General features: G+C 37.8%; 1 protein-coding gene and 1 long non-coding RNA gene across 8 annotated transcripts in view; one reads left to right on the top strand and one right to left on the bottom strand.

Annotated features, from left to right (window-relative positions):
- Positions 1 to 20,440, top strand: part of CPED1 (cadherin like and PC-esterase domain containing 1) — a 143,611-nt gene that overhangs the window by 33,757 nt on the left and 89,414 nt on the right. For 3 of the 6 annotated variants that reach the window (XM_090137062.1, XM_090137064.1, XM_090137050.1), the window contains 3 exons: positions 486 to 561; positions 11,860 to 12,016; positions 13,498 to 13,666. In XM_090137062.1, the coding sequence (XP_089993188.1) occupies positions 486 to 561; positions 11,860 to 12,016; positions 13,498 to 13,666 (402 nt within the window). Of the gene's footprint in view, positions 1 to 485; positions 562 to 3,476; positions 3,668 to 7,498; positions 9,124 to 11,859; positions 12,017 to 13,497; positions 13,667 to 20,440 lie in introns of those variants that run through there. The other 3 variants (XM_090137075.1, XM_090137072.1, XM_090137056.1) reach the window with 3 other exon arrangements.
- LOC149919455 (uncharacterized) lies at positions 3,501 to 20,229 on the bottom strand. 2 transcript variants are annotated; one of them, XR_016465046.1, is made up of 3 exons: positions 20,021 to 20,229; positions 18,033 to 18,082; positions 3,501 to 3,548 (listed from the first exon to the last, which is right to left on the bottom strand). It is a non-coding gene; the product is annotated as an uncharacterized LOC149919455 (long non-coding RNA). The 2 variants fall into 2 exon arrangements; XR_016465045.1 differs by lacking the exon at positions 3,501 to 3,548 and adding an exon at positions 16,406 to 16,530.

The raw sequence follows: 20,440 nt of genomic DNA, 5'->3' as shown, positions 1-20,440 counted from the left end.
TGCAGCACAGCAGAGACTTAAACCAGATGGCCTGCGTTTCTGGATAACATTAAATTTTGGACTAACACTGCTTGTTGCTGACATGTCCATATGACAGCCCAACACAGTTTCTCATTGCAGAGACTGGATGTGCTTTTGTTATGTTAGCTTACCACAGTGCCCAAACACAGAAATTCTAGAGGTGTAAAAGGCTTTCTGTGCACTGAAAAGGCAGGCAAGGCAGGGGTGACAGCTCAGCAGCCAGACATTAGAGGTACAAGTCTGAAATGTTATTTTATGGTCATGGTGTAAAAGCCCATGTTTTAAATTTGTTATTCCGTGTCACAGAGATGGCAAAATTGTAACACTAATGGGAGTTTCGTGCATGAAGCATTCCTAATAAATTAAGCAGAAAGCCATTGAGGGATCAAGCAAAAAGAAGAAGAAAAAAAGCTGTTTAGCTGTTTTCTGAGTGAAATAATTAAAGCTTCTCCTTTCATGTACAGGTAAACCTACTTCCAGAAATTCAGTATTTCCTTTGCAGTAAAGAGGGATTGTGCCAGATAACAAAAGCCTTTTCAGGTAACTTAATTTCCTCTAATATGTGTATATGGTGAAGATCAATTACTAGTCATCATAGGAAGTCTCTGAAATGAGACCATTATACTTATAATTCCTTTGTATTTTTAGTCAGTAATGCATAGAAGGAAAAAAAAAAAAAAGAATAAAATCAATGAAAATGATACAAGAATGGTAATCAATTTCTGACAGCACTTAAATACAGACTGTAGTTGAGCAGTATCTTTTCAGTTAAAAACACTGCATTGTTTGACCACTGCATACTGCAGGAATAATTTGGCAATAAGTAACTTGTTTTTGGACTATTCTACATTGATATGGTGTATTGGTGTATTGATGTTTAGACTTCAAAGCACTGGGTTCAGTATGGTAAGTTTCTTCAGCTTTATAAAAATGTTGTGGCATGGAGAAAGAGTAGGAGTTGGAGTTTGGTTGCAGTCCAGACATAGTTTACTGATAAAAAGCCTTTGTATATTAAAAGCATTGACCAGAAATGTGTAGAGGTTATGGGACAGTTGCCAGAGAATTCTAATTTATTATGGGTGAAATTCAGTTTCAAATAGAAACTGACAAAACTGTTGTGCACCATATTAAGTCTATTTAAATTTTGGAGGGGCACATTCTGGTCTCAGTTAGATCACTAAATGTTCAGCATCAGTGCTATTTTGGATTTATGATCTATCTTCACTATACAAACTTTACTTGAAAGATTTTTTTTATTTGTTTGGTTTTTTTTTAATCTAGCAACAACCAACACCACATTTATCCCATTAGTATTTATCCTTGTTTGTCAGAAACATACATGAGATTTGTAGGTCTAATTTCCTTGCTTCGCCTTGCCTTGCATTTTTGTCCTTTTATATATATCCTTGACTTATTGCAAAGATTCACCACACGTCACTGAACCATTTAGAAATTAGGTATCTTCTGCTCCATTATTCTACTTTTCCCCTTAAGTCAGTGGAGAGAGAGGGGCACCTTCAAAAACTGTTCCATTTTATCTTAAACTCTATCCTTGAAGTAGGTTGATTAAATTACACCCTGGGGGCACGTATCACCAATTACTTCTCACAACTCACTGTAAATGGAGCCTAGACAAGCAGCCTAGATTAAATGCCTGACTTTTGGATGCTTGACTAAAGTTAAGGTAGATAGTTCCTAATCTAACAACATATATTTCCCTTTTAATTTTTTTACTGTTTCATTTAAAGATTGATGAATATTTAAAACCTGTATGAGGAGTTCTCCTTAAAGAACTGTACACTAAGTATCCCTTTAAATCAGACATTTGCTAATTTTCTGATGTGATAAATTGTCAAAACTGATCATAAGGAACACGCAGTATAATGAATATCTGTCCAGGCCCCACCAGAATTCCTTATAGTGAAGTTCTATTACACCGAGTGAGTTTTAAAGATGTCTTCAGTGTTGCATACTGCCTTGGGTCTCTTGCACTGGAATGTGAATGAGAAAGTATATATAAAAAAAAACTGATACAGTGCTGGTTTTAGACAAACCTAAGAAGATTTCTAAAAATTTGAAAGGAGATAATTACTTACATAGTAACAGACTGCTTTTAAAAAACAATAGTTACTATTTGGGGAAATGTCACTTGCAGAAGTTTTGTTATTTTGCTGCCACAAAATTACAAACCGAAGAGACACCACAGAGAGCTTTCCCTTTAAAATATGCACATTTTCACTGCTGTCCATAAACTGTGCTACAAACCACTGTGTGTAAGTGGTATGTTAGGCTGTTTGGTGTTCTCTCCTCTTTAGGGAAGGGCAATTTGTAAGCATTCTATTCCATATGTGTACTGCTAGTTCTTTCCTGGCAAAGAGAAATCTAACTGATGCTGAAGTGCCCTTGAACTGAAGGTGGGTTTGTGTGCTCAGCAGCAGCTTCTTACAGTTCTTCTCATTCAGTAACAGAGCCTTATTCTGGTCATCTGCTGAAGTACTGTCAGACTGAAGAAGGCTTGCTACTCATCTCTTAGTTATCATTTTTTAAAAAAAGTTGAACCAAAATTAATTGCAGTATTTTAAAGTTAGAAAGAAAGTCATCTCTTAAATCTAGGTGTCTCCACATCAGCATGTGGCTTAGGAGCTGAGGTAATTTTTCACTGCCAGTGTTATGCCACTTGAGACACCATGGGGAGGGGATCCAGGACACCCAGTAGGATGGGCAGACTGGACACAGAACCTTTGTCTTTCTGGACCAGCAGCTGGAGGCTCACGTGGGTATCCTATGGAATCCTAGATGGCAATAGGTATCTGCGTTTGGAGAGCTAAATCTAACACTTGGTATCTAAGCTCCCCAAATTGACAGAAGTTTAGAGTCAGCACTTTACAAGAGAATATTTAGTTCCAGCATAATTTAGGGTTAGCTGAATAGCTTTGCACTGACTGTATAGTCTACACCAATATCCATGGACAGAAATAGGAATATAGACTCTGGCAGAGAGAGATTCATCGTTGAATAGAACAGACCTCAAGGGGAAAGTGTCTTAATTCAGAGACAAATCCTGTTTGGTATAAATGTAGGTGTGATATCTAACTTATTATATCTAACTTACCTACAGATGGTGAAATTAGAACCAAAAAGCTAAATCATTTGATTTCAGTGTAGCAGTTAAGGGTACAAAAAGGCAAAAATTTAAGCAAATATCTATGTAGAACCAGATAGTACCCATTCCCTTCCATTTGTGTGCTGTTGTTTTTGTTGGCTTCCTCTGCAACACTTTTCTTCCCAACAAACAGCAAATCTGCCAATTAATAAGATTTGTTTAATCCTCAATTCTGAAATTATTTGGGGAAAAAACAGTTTTTGTCAATATTTCCTCCACTTAAGGGTTTATTTCCTTTCAAATCAGTCACTTATTTTCATTCTTTGAGTCAACAGGACTTCTCTGCAATTCCTGTTGAAGAGGATCATTGGTTTGTTATCACTGTGTGTCCTTTAGTCATCTCCCCAAGGAGTCAGCCAATTTCCTGTAAAAGTGAAAATACGAAGTTGCTCTAAGAATTAAGTGATCTTATTAAGGACGCACTAAGTCATAGAAAAGAATATGGGACCACAAGGAAGAGAGGAAGGGATTACTGAATGTACTGTGAGTATGACAACATTGATATTGATAAGCAGTGGGCACTAGAGTAAAGGTTATTGTTCTAAATATGTTATTCTATCTGATGATATTCCTAGACTATTTTATTTTTTTTTTTATTGTGTAACTCTTAAACTGCTAGGCTTTTTGTTTAAGAGAGTATGAACCTCCACATATTTCCATATATCAGCTTGGCTGCTGTAAAGGAAAAGAATTACAGAAAATATCAGATCAGTACTTTTTCTTTCCTTCTTCTCTTTAATGGAAAATCTTTTCTTCAGTCTGAAAATTCAAATTTGTTCTAAGCATATGAGAAAAAAAATTATGGACACACAGAAGTCAGATCGAAGGAAGATTAGTTTAGAGGAGAAACTGGGATTTTTATGGTTAAATAGGATTGAAAAAGAGAAGAAGATGAAAGCAGTTGCTGAATGATGGACACATGGCAGTGATTTTTTGATGTGGTATAAGAATGGTAATGGATCCTAAAATTCAACACAGAAGTGACTGATAAAGGCTTGGTGCTCAGATGGAGAAGATCTATTTCACTATTGCTTATACGGTGCATTTGGCTCAGTCTTTAGACACACGCCTCATGTCTGCTAATGAGGAAGTTCTGGCATGGCTACTGAGTGACCAAGGAAGTTCTTCTGGCATTTATTTCTTAGGTCAGAAGAAGATGCATCTATTTCAGAGATCCACGAGTAAAATTTTCCTGCAAATACCTCAAACCTGTGAGATTTGAGGCTATTGAAGGATTTCACTTGTTCAGACTCCATGCCTCACCTCACATGGGGTTGGAAGTGGGATTGGATGCCTCCTGGAACTACTGAGAGATGGGAAGGACTGAGATCCACATTGTGAACAGAAACCCCCTCAGTTTAGGGTACAACTAAAACATCTTGATGTAAGCACAACAAATACTGTCTTTGACAGGTTTTGCCTACAAAGCAGTGGGAACATTTTCCTGTTTCCGTAGGGAGCCAGACTAGTCTGTCTTTCCACATAAGCATGTCTTGCTTCACCTCATCCAGGGCCCTACCTGTGCCATGCATAACAATTTTCTCTACCCATCCAGACCACTGATTCTTTCTGAAGCAATACTTTTTCTGCATGCCTCCCTTCTGGGTTTCTTTTTATTAGTGTCACAAGTGCAGAGATTTTATGAGTGCCTGTGAGCCTTGCATGCTCCCTTGATCACCTTCAGGGCTGGCCAACATTTTTAATCACACAGAAGGTTTGCGGATAGACATGACCCTAATGAAATTGAGTGGGAGGGAGAGACAAGACAGTCCAGCTGTGTGACTGTGCTTTCACTATGTGACATGTTTACTGCCTGGTGCTCACTGAAGAGCACCTCAGCTTCCCTCCCCCCTGCCTGGCCAATCAGCCCTGCTTGTCCTTAGTGTCCCTGAGTAACTCTGACTCTGAAGATGAGTGGAGAAAGCAACAGGAGAGGACAGCCTTAAAACCCATCACAGTCCTTTATTGCTGTCTCCGTCATTAGCCAACATCTAGCAACACACATTGGCAGGGCTGTTTACTTGCTTTTATTTTCTACACTTTGTCTTGGACTCTGTTGCCATCTGATATAATTAATGAGATAGAAGGCAATAGCAGCTTTCCTCTTCCTCTGCCACTGTCCCAGGGCCCTCGGAAGCTGATAAAAAATGCTATCCAGCTGCAGTGAGCCTTTGGTGCTCTTCTTCCAGCTGCTGCTGTCACCCCTTTGAGTGCTTGCCTTTGGGTCCAGAAAGCCCTACTTAGCCTTCACTCATATATCTTCTACTGTGTTACCAGAATCATAGACCTAATCACATACCAATCAGCCAGCACATTCACTGAGATACTTTTTACAGTTTTACAACTTACATCCGTAAACTTATGTTCTGGTATGAAGGGTGCACATAGGAGAAACACTTTTGGAAAATATTGTAAAATCCTTATCTTTTAACTGTGAGGATGCATTAGAAATGAAGAAGCAAACGTATTTTATGTATACTCTGCCAAAATAGAGAAGCAATGAACACAGTAAATGATTAATCTGAACTGAAGTTGTGTTTGCTGATGTTTTTAGAGGCAAAAATAAACAAGCATTTTGAAATGTTGTGTTATCATTTGGTTTTCTTTATAACTCTGAAATTTCACAGGTGCTTTTAGCACAGATTTCAGTGCATTTCAACCCACAGTGTACATTTTCTTTCCATCAAGACCTGCTTTCTTATACTTTTTTTTTTCTTACCGTAAGTGCATTTTAGATAGCCATTGCTTAAATTTCCAGAAGTTACTAATAATTTGAAGTTTCAAGGCCAGCAGGATAAATAGATGATAGAGAGTGATATATTGAACCTATAGAAATGTGTCCATCTCAAATGAAGCTTATAACACATCAAAGTCATCACAAGGGTGTTAAATATCAAGAATAAATCACATTTCTGTGAAAACAATAAAGATTTTGCCAGCACTTCACTGGGGCCAGGACTACTCCTAGCTTCCTTCAAGTGTTCAGTGCCTGCTTTAAGGCACTCCTTTAAAGCACCAATTGTAAATCTCTAAGTGTTAAAGGCTCACTTTCTTTGACAACCTCAAGGCATAATGTGTAAGCCCTAGGAAAGTACTAATCTTTGTTTCAGAGTCTTTTCATCGGATAGGTCAAATGGATAACAGAAGGCAATTAAATGGAATGGATCTGCTTTCTGTGACAAGCCTGCAATGACCTCAAGTCATGTAAAAGCAGTAGTTCTTCTAAAAACGTCAATTCTCTGAAATCAGCACTGAAAAATGAAAGAAAAAAGAAAGCACTTGTAATGGTTGTTACTTTCATGGTTACACAGATTAGAGCAGGTTGCTACACATGGCTGAGCAAAAAGAACTATACAGTGGGCTTTGATTAAAATGCCCTACCTGTGCATGTGCTCAGGAGTCTGCCTAAGACTCTGAATGCTTTTTAGGCATCTCCTGATGCAAAGTAGTCTTTGCAGCTGTTTAACACACCTTAGTAACCTATAAAGCTTGGAAAAGAGCCCAGCTGTAAATACCAGAAGAGGAACAGTTTGTAGCAATGCCATTTGCCCACTCTTTGATCTCCAGCAGCCCACACCAGTCAGACAGATGGATGATCCCAGCACAGAAAGCAATATGAAGTCATTCTAACTCACTGAGAAATCATGTCAGAGAGCAAAGCTGAGAGGCAAGCAGAAATGACCTGTTATTGGTCCTTTCTGAATATTGTGCTGTATCAAAAAAACTGCTGAAAATAACAGGGGTGACTATTATTACTTCTTCTTTTCCTGTGTCAGAAAATTCAAGATCCTGTTAGAAACAGATTGCCACTATGAAAACAAAGGAACGTGTTCAGAAGATTTCAGATGGAAAGTCTGCCATATACATCCAGGATTAGTGTCCTTTTGTGTTCTAAAGCTGTGATGTTTTTCCTGCTTAAAAGAAAAGCAATTGGATGAGGACTGCAAATATTAATGTGCTGAGCTTAAATGTCCTGTCTGAAATAAATTAATGATTTGATGATGTTCTTAGAACAAAGCTCAGCACTTTCTACGTGCTTCATCCCATCTGTAGCCTTGTGCTTCATTACACAGCCATGGACTTTCAAAGTCACTCAATTGCACTTGAAATGTTTCTAAAAGTTCTGACAGTTGATGGGCACTTTAGAAACAAAATGACCTTTTTTTTTCCCACAGAGACAATGATTTTTGCTGTCTTTTTCTTCTTCTTCTTCTTCTTTTTTATTTTTTTTTTCCCGAGTGTGTATAATATAGCCTCTTTGATCTTGAGCAAACTAAAAAATTTAACAAAGAAAACCATATCATAACCTTTCTTGTAATATCAAAGAATTATGTAAAAGAAAGGATAAAGAGCAGGGCACATTCTTGTTCATCCTGCTTTCTTTTTCTCTCAGGTAAGGGATGGTCACTTAGTTCAACCAGAGAACTTGTAGTTCAGGGATCTTCTGCTGTTGAATCCATTACGTTTGCAGATCACCACATGTCCAGACTGACCTATGCATTCCATCTGCCATCTGTGCACATGGCCATAACCACGTGAACAATGACCTGGTTGGGTGCCAGGAGGTCTCGATTTGTCCAAAAGTACTTTTAGCCTTTGGTAAATCTTTTGCTCAGCAACATGCTGTAACTCTTAAATCAGCTATTCTTTATTGCACATGGGTTGAATCTCATGTTACACTCCAGAAATCTGAGCCAAAGACAAGTGAATAACTTGGAAGCCGGAAATGGGGGAGAGGGAGCAAGAAATCATAGCTGTGTAAACTGTTTGAAAGGCCTCATTAGATACCAACGTAGTTGCTGTCACTGTCATCTGATCTGTTTTTTCTGGTACTTTGAGAGACTGTGAGTGACAGAACAAAATCTACGACCAGTTCATCTAACAAAAGGGCACTTAATTTTTTTGATCTAGAGGTGTTGACTTGCTTTGGTGGTTCTTATACCTCTTGTTCACATATGCTGCCCAGCTGTTTTCCAACTCAGATCTATGTTTTACCCATTGCTGTGGTTAGAGGGCTAATGTGTGAATTCAGCTAAGAATTTGTAATGGCTTCTTTACCCATTGAAATGGACAGAGAACACTCCGGGTAGACTGAGAAGAGACTTTTAAGGTTGAGATTTGTTAAATGGTGCTGTTTGGCAATGTCTTCAGTGGAACTATTTCAGAGATATCAGGATAAAAGCCTTCTTCAAGCCAGAATTCCAATGATTTTTTTTTTTTTTTCAAAGTGGAAGTGGGTGTCTGATTTTAAGTCCTTTACTTTATATTAGATCATCGGAAATGGTAGCAGCAAAATGTACTTTTGGCACTTGACTTTTCTTTTTCTTTTGATCTTAAAAGCCTGTGCTTTTAGGAAAGGAAAATGTAATCTGAAAAAAAGAAAAAGTAATCTGGACAGGAGACTACAATGCTGGGATTCAAGTAATTTCTAGTTTGGTTTCCCAAGCTGGCTGACACAATTGCTGAGCCTCTCTCATTTCTACTATAAAATGTTGCTGCTAAGAATGTTGGTTATTTACAATCCTTGAAAGGACTGGTTAATTAACAACAGCTTGTTGAGTGATTTCAAGATGGAAAAATGTGTCAATTACCACAAACGGTAAAGGCATTGCAGGCTAATTTTCATTGATGATAATGTTGATTAACAAATTCACAACTCCAGCAAACACTGTTACTGCTTCTTAGCAGTAGCAAGAGTAATAAGAGTTGCCATGAGAACTGATGCATCTGAGTGTTCACTGCTACTGATGACTTTTTATTATTAGGATAATGATATTCATTGCTTAGTAGAAGATACACCAAATTAAGGAGCTGTCACTCCCTCATTAGCTCTGCCTGGTGGTGTACCATCATCTATCATCTCAAGGAGCAAGTGCCTCATGAGATTCTCATTTCCCTTTCTTCTTCTTCCAGCCCCTTTGTAATGAGCTTCCTCCCAGGTGGGTGCTAACAGAAACCCAATAGATATGCTTAAGGTACCATACAAACAGGATGGTCTGCAGAATGCAGAATAATTTAGGAACCATTGTCCCATTTTTAGATTTCAATAATAACCTATGTCCTGAATTTCCTTAACCTTCTCTTTTTTGAGAATTCCACTTTTTGTCTTATTTTACAGTCTCATTTTACAGTGATTTATGGCAAACCTAAGGAGCTTCTCCCTGGTGGTTATGATAATTCCAGGACACTTGTTTCATCTGTCTTTATCCATTTTTATTATGAACTGCTACAGTAAAAGCTTCACTGGGTAGTAAAAAATAAATTAATGTCAAAGTAATTTGACAATTTCCGCTAACAGCTAAAATGCTGATTTTAAAGGGATAAATTTAAACAGGGTAAAGTTAAAGTCTCATGTCATTATTTTTGAACTCTGCTTTGTGAGCTAATGCTATACTGGTTACTTGTTTCCTTAGCAACACAATTAAAACAATACTGTAAAAAGGAAAAGATACTTTCTCTTTTCTCTTGAGCAAACTGAACAAGTAACAAGCTGAACAGCCCTTCTCTGCTGCCCAGTTCTTATTTTCAGTGAAATATTAGCTTTCTTTTAAAAAAGAAAACTGCATTTCAAAAATCATGCTCTCTCAACAACACTGTCATTTTAACTAAAAAAATTGCTGGAAAATGTACATCTTTGGCAAAATTTGATTTTCAGATAATTTGGTGAGAGATTGTCCTTTCTATAGTTCTGTTAATTTTGTTACACAGCTATGGCTTAATCTGAGTATGCTTTGGGGAGCTTGGTCTCATACCACAATTCTGCCTCCTTTCAGCTGCAGGCTGTAGCTGTCTCAGTAGACCAATATGTCTCTCTCTTTTCTGCAGTATTGACAAGGACTATTTGGATTGCTGTGACAGACTTGACTGGATTTTGTGTTTCTTTGTTATTGCTTGTGGTCAATAGAACCCTTTCTTGCTGATTGGAGGCACAGGTCATGAGATTTGTATTCTGGAATCTGTTCTGGGCTGTTTCTGATGGATATGCTGCAGGACCATGACATAGGGGATCAGGGCATGGCTTCTAGAGGAGCTGTGACTTCTTTGCTATGTGAGGAAACATCAGAAAAAGATCTTTGAAGCCAGCCATGAATTGTGGAAGACGTGTACTTGTTTTTATAGTTCTAGTTTTGGCTGAACAGCAAAACTGTATGATGAAAATGTGGGAGTTATTTGCACTTGCAAATAAATAACTGAAAATTACTGTGGTGGAACATCATAGTCTCTTTACAGCTTAGAAATTGCCATAGTGAAATGCTGTTATTTCTGCACAGAATGGGCATGGAAAGCAAAAGCACTTGGTTAGCTGATTCTCTCCCTGTGCATGTTTAGAAGCAAGTCTGCTAAATAAATCACTTAATGGGAATTTACTGTCTCATTCCTCACAGGCAAGTAGGCAGACAGTAGCCTGTTTTATCTGTGCACCATCAGCAGACAGGTAGGCACTTGCAAAGTCCAAATCAGTTATAATGCATAGCACAACACAAAGATGTCGATGAGAATATAATCAGAACATGAGGTGCTATATTAATAAATGCCTGTTTTTTATTAGTGAAGCCTTTACCCCTGCTAAATGGTGCATGTAAGGCAAAGGACAAGATTAATTTTAGATCCACTTGAGGTTGGAAGGCTGAATGGAGCTGATCTGATGAACAGCTGATGAACATAAACAATCAAGATGTCATTTTAACAGGAACTGCATGAAAAAAAAATAATCCTTTTCCTTGAATGGCTGCTCACAGCTCATCATCAGGAATACAAGTTCATTTTTTCTTTTCATTTGATATGCACTGGAGAGTGTGCACATTAAGAGAGAAGCTATACCAATATCTTTCCAGCATTAGCACAGTGCTGTGTGTCATTAAAAAGATAAATGATGAGGTTTGGGAATAATGTGTATAGCTTGACTTTTCCCTGACTATTAGTTAAGAATATGAAATATCTAAAAGTGAGGTGAGTTTGTATTAATGGAAACTACCCTGCATGAAATAATGACATAAGAGCTCTGTGCCTTTTTATAAGCACAGTAAGAATAAAAGATACATACCATCCATTGACTGATATCACATCACAATATTTTGATTACTATTAATATTCACATCTCTGTAATCTTGAGGGCTCTGCTATGTCAGTCCTGCTCCATTGCATTCAGCTGGAGGACAAAACCTGCCATAGATCTCAGGAACCACAAAAGGTAGCCCTAGCTGTCAGCATGGAAACATAGGTACATTGTTGTCTCCTGAGCTGCCTGATCACTGGGGCAAAGTCTCTTGGTTCTCAAACAAATACATTCCTCATTTAAATTAGTTGTAGTCAGGACTGTGGGAGAAATGCAGGTTTTGGTCTTCTATGTTCAGAAATAAGAACTTATTTAGAAGGAAAAGGGGGGGTATGGGTTTTTTTTTGTATGCAGCACTCATGCACTCATACAAAGGGACAACAGCAGCTAAGCTAATGAGCTTGCCCCTGGAAGGAGGTTCTTTGAAGATGCAAAGCTCTCTGCTAGCAGTTCCAAAAACGATATGGTCTAAGCATTTGTTATTGTGTGTTTTCAGATGATTCTGTTAGCTCCTCTCTACCTGTTGTTTGTTACGCATTTTTTTTCCCTAACAGCAGGAGATGACCAGCATTTTCAGTGGCCTGCTGCCTTTCCTTCTCATTCCCTTTGTACTTTTCAGACACACAGCTCTCAATTGCCACCCCAGAGTGCTCCAGTTGGCACGGGCTGTCGGGGGACAACGCTGCAAGCAACATCACCCACGGCGGCAAAAGCAATGTCAAGAAAGACATCGCCCATCTGCAGTACTTATGGAGCCAAACCAATGGAGCACAGCTGTAAGCTAATGATACCTTACCCCCAGAAATTATATGTGTTTCATAATGCATTTTGCTGGGAGTCAGGGACACGGAATGGAGAGAGAAAGGAGACCACAGCAGATGGAGCACTTAGATGTGTTCTATTTTTTATACTTGCATGTTTGTTTCTGCATTAGCCAGTCTTGTACGTGCTTTGTGTACGAACAACAAAGCCTTTATGTTGATAGCCTTTAGACTCCTAGATAAATAAATATTGATCCAGAGTCACCTTTGGATATTTAGGTTTCATGGTGGCTGAGCTGTTTCCTGTTCCCATCCCTTTCTGATCCCTATTCTAGGCACACACAGATAGTCTTTTGCACAGAGGCTTTCTGTTAAATGAAGAACTAAAATATACTTTAGAACTGGCTGTCCAAATGTAGTTTCCTGTATTTCAGGACCACACAGATTTTGTGGTCAGTGGTCCTACTGTTCTGTGGGAGGAAGAAAAATGCCTGTTTAACATAGATATTATTAGAATATCTTCGATAAGTGGCAAATCTGAGGCCTGAAGAAGCTATGTCTCAACAAAGATTACATGTAAATGGGAGGGGATTGTGAAATCCCTCTTTTGCCACTAGTTATAATCTTAAAGACAATAATTTGTACACTCATTCTCTTATGGCATTTGCTATGAAGTACACTGATATTCAGAGATTTTAGTGGAGTAAGAACCACACTTCTGAATATTCCCTAGAATAGCTCAAGTTTGCCTATGTAATGAGATCTTAGAGAACTGATTTTTCCCCGTTTGTTGTTTTTTTCCCTGTTTCTATAGCTGAATTTTTTTAAATTTTTTTTTTAATTTTTTTTTGTGCAGACTATGGGAGTCACAGGCTGTATCTAGAGAGCTACATCACTTCCTAGACAAAGATAGCTTGCATAATTATTTTATGAGTAGCTGCTTAATTATGGGTTGTTATTGTCTCTCATAATATTTGGAATCATAACTCATGCATTTGCTTAGTATAAGCATGCAGTACCACATGTTTGTGGCCTTATATTATACTGAAGAATGTGCTTATGGTAGTATAGTCTTTCCATTCTTTTTGTTTTTCTGAATTCACTAACAATCAGTGTTAAATTTGGTACCCTGCTTGTGCACTTCTGTAATTTAAACTTTAATGTTTTTACTTTCACTCCGAATGTCCTGGCTTAGTAACATCTTCTTTTCCAATCACAATGCATTTACCAATAAATTCTCTCAACCATAACTCTCTTCTACCATAGTTACCTTCTATGTTTGCAAATTATGATTACAAATACTGAAGGCAACAGAAAAGACTTGATATAAAGTTTGGTTCCAGCCTTGTTTTCATCTACTCTGTTATCTAACTTGCGGGGAAAAAAAAGCCCATAAATTATTGTCTCCATTACTTTCACTAATCAAATGCTCCTTTTCCAGCTAAATGAAATACAAAAGTGCTTTATTAATTCTCTATATTCTTATTGCTTCCCAGGAATCAAGTGTCAGCTTCATCAAACCACAAGGATATCCTTAAAGCTCAAGACTTTTCTGTCATCATAAAAGCATACGTGCTAGTTACATCCTTAACACCTTTGAGGGCCTTTCTTCATTCAGCTGCTACTGTCTGGCATCCACCCAAGAAGAAGCACTTTTCTGTGAAGGTAAAATGTTTTGTTTCCTAGTTTTGATCTTTAACAGACATAGTAGAGACGGAAAATCAGGTAATGTTTATCTTCTATTTTCCCCCTTCTTTACTTGCAATCATGACACGGATGGTTCTTCTCAAGTACTGCTTTCATTTCTCAGAAAAAGTGGGGCTTCATTCATGAAGGAGAGAAGAGCTGGCCTGTGCAATGGGGGTTATGAAGGGCCCTGGGATTTGCTTGCTTCAAAGCCAGTTTTTGCTGGTGAAACTTCACAGCAGTTGCACAGTCGGAGTTTTCTCTAAAGCTCAGCTTCAGTATGCTCTGATGAAGTAACATCTTTTGCCTGGATATTGACAGTGTTGTAAAAAACAAAAGTAAATATTTAAATTATTTGTTTAGATTTCTTTTTTAGGTGCAGTAAAGTAGAATGGATGAGTGTCAGGGCACATCCAAATAAGGAGAAGGAAGTATTCTGTGGAGAGAGTGGCTTCTCAAGGTCTGTAGGTTTTATGGAGAAGGATGTATCCCATGTGCTTTAACTCTGGCCATGTCCAAGTGCCTGGAGAGACCCCTCTCTCTTCATGTCTAGTTTCCTCAGCAGTTGTATGGATTCCAAATGTATCTTTCCATTCCTTTGTTCTTTCAGCAAGGAACTGTCCTTCCACACAGCAGCTCTTTTTGAAGGAACTGTAGGTTTGCGGCTGCTCCTTTTTGAAGGAAAAAGGTCACAATGTAGCAGTGATTTCTAGAGGTGACATAACTCCTTCAGCAGCCCTCTGAGGATGGGTGTACTTGCTCATATAACACACTCAGGACAGGAGCAGGTCTTGTCTTTGAATCAGCGTGAACGTTGTGGCATCACTGCCAGGACTCTTGATGATGCTAATAATTTGGTATGTTCTATAATTTTAGCTCTATGTGAAAGTTAAATGCCTACTCTAAGCTCATGATCTAATTCTAGTTATTGAAGAAGCAGACAACTCTAGGGTACAGAACATCTCAGTTTAGACACTACTTTTGGAATGAGATAGGTTTCCTTCTAGAAAGATCTGTTTCTTTCCCCGGGTTATGACTATCATAGGGAACAAGGCAAATTCTAGATGGCTAAAATTAGATGAGACAAACCTACTTACCTCTCTTTCCCTCTTCAGAACCCCACTGAAAGATATTATTTTACACTTCCTTTATGTACGTTTAAAAAGACTAGTGGACACCCTCTTTCAACCCTTGGAAGTCAGTTTCGTTTTGTGTATTAAAATACCAAAGTGTTCAGTATCTGAAGTAGACAGTACTTTGAAGGTTATTAGTCATTAATGGCTCTGATATGACTCTGTAAAATAATTCCAACTGAGTAAAGTCTGCTGAAAGGGGTGCCAGTGATAATTTACAGAATACTTTGCAGCTGAAAAAGCAATAAAAAGGACAGATAGAAGCAGCAGCACGTCTGCAGTAGTTCCAGTCTTGTCACTGCTGCTGTGATGTTGTATCTTCCACAGCTTTAGGCAGACTTGTCAAAATGGCAAGAAATACACAAAAAGTAGGCACCACAGAAAGCACATTTGTAGTGATGAAGAATTTTAAATACAAATCAACAAAACAATGGAACGCATGTCTATAAGACTATCTTTCTGCATAAGCAGTGCACACTGTTTAGCCTGGGAGGAATCAGAGGGATTTATTCAGCAGCCAGAAGCTCCACTGGGAAAATCACAGAGGGGCTACTGTGCTTGGTGCACAGGCATCAGGCAGGAGTCATTAGAAAAGATGGCATCAGTCAGGAAAGAGACTTTGGGAAAATTCTCTTTGAATTCAATTGTAGATCAACTTTGAGATGAGATTACATCAAGTTTCTAGGAAACTCTGTGGAGTTATCACTTGTTGCCAGAGAGATATACAGTGCCAGCATCATGATCTCCTCTCCCAGACTTTGCAGTGGAGCTATGTGTGTTTGTACAAGTAAATCTGGTTCAGAATGCTTCTGTAAGCATTATGTTTTTGTCAGCTCTAGTGTGTAGGAAAGGAAGTTGTTACACTGTGAAGATCTAGCATGTCAGTAGTTGATAAAAACAGAAATGGGGAGAACAGAACAACAGAAATAGGGGAGACTTGGGTCTGGAATAAAATTGTTACTGTCTGATGTGTTCTTTCCCCAAGAGTAGCTGATTGAACTCATCTTTTAAAATGAATAGTTTTAATCTGCTGTATTATATCATAGACGTATTGCTTTCAATAATGTTGCACAATAATTTGGAGATTTGCATAGTGTATATAAGCGTCTGTTCAGCAAATTTTCTTGTGCCAATGCAATTAAACCATTATTGATAAAAAACAGATTCACAACTTTGGCTGAATTTCAACCTTACCACCACAAACTAACACAAGGGTGCATCTTTACTACTACAAACTCAGTATCTTGAGTCTAAAATTTGATCTTCCGTGCAAAACAACCCTTTATGATTGCTAAAACTAACCAGAACGTGGTATACGTGACAGAGGTATTTTTCAAGTCTGGAGATGTGGTACCAAATGACAACAAATGATTTACAGAAACTGCGTAAAGACAAAAAATAAGTTTAAATTAGTTAAATAACACTCTATTCTCCACTGTTAGTAGACTGTTGTAAATAATTTTTATGACTCAGATTTGCTTATCCTAATCAGAGTGATAAGTCTTTATAATGACTTCTTGAATAAGCATTGGCCAAATGGCAGTTCAGGAAGAGTTCAAGTTCATTTTACTCACCAGCTGCCGGAGCTTTTTTTGGATTATGCAGATTTTAGGATCTCAGTTCAGATAAGAAAAAAGTTAAATCTTGAATTGGCACGAAGATTTTGTGTGTGCTCAAGGGGTGGCAAAAGTACAACTCTAGATCTGGGCCCTGGTTGGGAAGATGCAGGAAATGCAGTGAAGAGAATGGCACAAATGTTATGAGACTCACATAATAGCCTTATTTCCATGAGGAAATTTGGAAACTCTTTATTTAGACCATCTGTGCTTTGAAAAAATAATAATAAAATGGAAGTTTTCTATTTTACATATGGTACCAATTAAGGGAGAGATCTCTATGTGCAATAACTGCCTTCATATTAATCAAATATCCATGTGTATTAAACAAAAAGCTGACCTATGAATAATTTTCTGTTTTGTAGAAGCTGGTGTGTAAGACATTCATTTATGATTAATTATCTCAAGGTTTAACACATTATAAAGTACTTCCTTTGCTCAGCCATTAGTCTTTCCCAATCTGGTTCCAGTTCATAACAAAGGATGCAGTTTTGCAGAATTCAGTAGTGCCACACTGTGTGTCACCTGGGAAGATTTTTCTGTGTTGTAGGCTGCCTTGAACGGCCCCTTTTCTTTCTCATTGTCCATTTGCTCATCAAAAACATATGTCAGGTTCCTCCCGGACTTGAATTAGTTGACTAATGTATGAGCATAGCTCTAGATAACCTTAGCTGAAACTATGCTTATCACTTACAAAGTGATTTTCAAGTTGCACAGTGAAGTAAACATTCTAAACTGAAGCTGTTTCACAGAATCATAGAATCACAGAATGGGTTGGGTTGGAAGTGACTTTAAAGATCATCTAATTCCAACCCCCCTGCCATGGGCATGTTTACTAACCAGATCTTACTGTGGTATGAGACACTATAACCAAAATTCTCTTTCTTGTATATTAGGTATTTGAAAAATTGAGTAAAGAAAAATAATTATCATACTTAACATATATATGCAGCTAAAGCTGGACCCTCAACTGTCAAGAAATATGTCTGTTAATAGGACATGGAAATCTAGTTTAGAGCAGAATGCTGAAAATTAGGTTACAGTATTGCCCTCAAGTGGCCAATTTTGATACTACTTCACATATTTTATATGAAATAGAATGCAAGCGTTCATGCAGATAAAAATCAAAATAGTTAGAAACAGCAGAAACTTTCAGGATTTTTTTTTCCTTTGTTTTAATTTGGGATTACCCATTCTTGCCCTGTCATTTAGCAAGAGCAAATGCAAAAGAAAATTATCATCAACTATTAATTAGATTGCAGGCTTATTTGGGAATAAAATTAAATTTGTGCATTAGGTGTTGTAAGAACTTAGCACATGTATTTCACTGTTCTTTCAAAAGGCCTAAGCAGAGAATCTTCCTGGGATACTGAACATAGCATAGTGGCTCTGATTTCTCTACTCAAATCATTTAGAACCTATTTAGTCTGTTTGGACTGGGGAACATTAAAGATATGCTTAGACTGACATTCCTTTTCTGGCATAAAAGGTACTTGTACCTAGGCAGATTCTACCCATGTCTGATAACCTGCAAGTTAAGACACACTGAACTGGAAATGGAATACGTTTATGTTTAATAAACTTCAGTGGACTTACGTGTTATGCAGTTCTCTACCCTCTTCATTTTCTGTGTCAGGCATTTCAGTCTGTAAGGCATTGTACAAATACAGTCAAAATTCTTCCTGGAGTTCTTTTCTGCTTTTTTCGACATGAACATCACAGTTTCTCTACTAAGAGCTCTAGACCGATAGTTCTTTATAACAAGTAGATATGTCATAAACAAGTCTTGACACTTTTATCCATGCCCTTCGCTCTGTGCTTTTCTTCTAGACCACAGACCTTCTGGCTCTTCAGTCCAAGCAACAATATAAACACGCCTTTGTGTTTTTCCCAGAACTGTCTCTTTTATCTTGCTTCGTTTTTTCACTTGCCTTTCAGCATCTCTTAATTATCTCATTTGCTTCTCACAACAAACTGGGAAATGTCATTAGTAAATCATCTTTACTCTTCCCCTAAAAAATTGATACTGTGTTGGAAAACTATCCTTAGTCCAGTCCCATTCAAAGGACCTAATTTAGTTGCTGTGGAAGCTAGTGAGCAGCTTTTCACTGACACCAGTAACTTTTGGACTTGATTTTGAGAGCAGGGATCTTTAAGGTTTTCTCAGGTGATCTTTTCTCTGTTTTTTTTTCCACCAGCAAATAAAATAAGATATTCTGGAGCAAATACTGAAATTAATGGTGACTGTCCACTGAAACTTGATAAATGAAGAAAGACAAGGGTTATTTTGTCCAGAGCTATGACATGACCTTTCTTGACAATAACATGTGTAAAGAGCAAAAAATAATCATAAATATATATATATTTACTCATAAAACAGCTGAATAACATCCTGACTTCCCCCCTCATCAAGTGCCATGTAAGATGTACAGAGAAATGGCACAACATAGCAATAAATCAGGGGTGAAATAAACAGAAATACCTAATGCTAACATTATCAGCTTGTGATAAATGACTGCACTGTTTTCTCTGTGAAGTATTCTAGAACTACCACTTTTGATTATAGGTACATTTTTCTCCCATTACCTGTATTGCAAATTTTTTTTATATATTGTTTTCAATGGTGAAGTTTGCCTGTGCTAGCAGGCAATACAGAAAATAGTTTCACTGCAAAATATTGATTCTGTGTGGAACCAGTCTATATTTTCCAGGCCACTTTAGACATCTAGATGCATCCACACATACAGTCAAGGGGAATATTGTTTGTGTCTAAAAGAATATTTCTATATCTGCGATCAATTACCTTTACCCCAAAGTATTTGGATTTGGTGAAGGAATATCTCTGAATATGGATCCATCAAGAATAATGAATATAGAAAGTGAACTGAAAGTATACTACTTATACTGAAGAAGTTAGAAGAGATTGATTGAATTAACTCAAGTGAAAGCATTTTGGCTATTTTCAAAGAGAGGTGAATGTACTGAGTCTTTTGAGAACCTGTAAATCCAACTGATCAGGAAGGCTGCAACAGCTCTGATGCTGTAGAGAAATTTGGAAAGAACACTGTTTGATACTTCAATAGGACATATCTTTTTGGAAACCAAAGGTCATGTTTTACTTCCCCAGAAGTAAACTTTACTCTCAACTATGATACCGATGACTTTACCTTTCATCTAGTTTTGATGCAAATAAGGACCATCAAGGTCACTTTAAAATGTATTCATGCAAATCCTATAGAATATGGTGCCTCAGATCTCAAAGTCTAAACCTCAGAATTGCTCTGAACTACTCAGTAGCTTCAATGGCCTTTCATCTTCTATCTGCGTGCCTTCTGTGCAGGTTCAGAGCTTGGCTACAGCTCCAAAGGTGGGATAAAATTTCAGGAAAAACTGATGAGCTCGCATTGTTCTAACAAAATCAGGATAGAAGTGGTATATGTAATTAATTGGTGGTTGGTATTAATAGTATACTCAATATCACTAATAGAATAGATAAACCATGATACTTCAATAATGTTCATAATGTTAATAATGTTTTAAATATCCTCTTATAAATAACCCTCTGAAGTTCTAATCCCACTCACCCAACTGCTCACCCACTCCTATGCGCTCCTGTCTCACAGGCAGCAGGGTTACAAACACAGCCCCACTCTCCTTGGGGGCACTTCTCTGCTTGCACACAGCTCTAGCTGGAGAAGTGGAAGCTCCAGATTTGTGTACACCCACATAGGACCCATGCCAAAGCTGACAGCCCACTAAGCCCTATGCTTCAGGAAAAGTTGTGGTGCTGGTGGGCTGAATTATGGTTGTGCCTGACCAGTTTTGCCTGCTGCTGATTCTGATCCAAATCCTCTTTCCCCCAGCCCACCCCACTGCAAATTTTCATGCTTTTTTAATATTATTTTTTAATGAGGCTCCTTCCTCATAATTTCCTTGTTGCTGTTTATTCTTGCTGTTGGTTTATCATCATCATTTTAGGGCAAAAACCCTCCCAGACCATTTTT

Source organism: Phasianus colchicus, chromosome 1 (assembly GCF_987193195.1).
Source record: "Phasianus colchicus chromosome 1, bPhaCol1.hap1.1, whole genome shotgun sequence".
NCBI classification, from domain to species: Eukaryota; Metazoa; Chordata; class Aves; order Galliformes; family Phasianidae; genus Phasianus; species Phasianus colchicus.
This window is presented reverse-complemented; position numbering and strand designations above follow the sequence as displayed.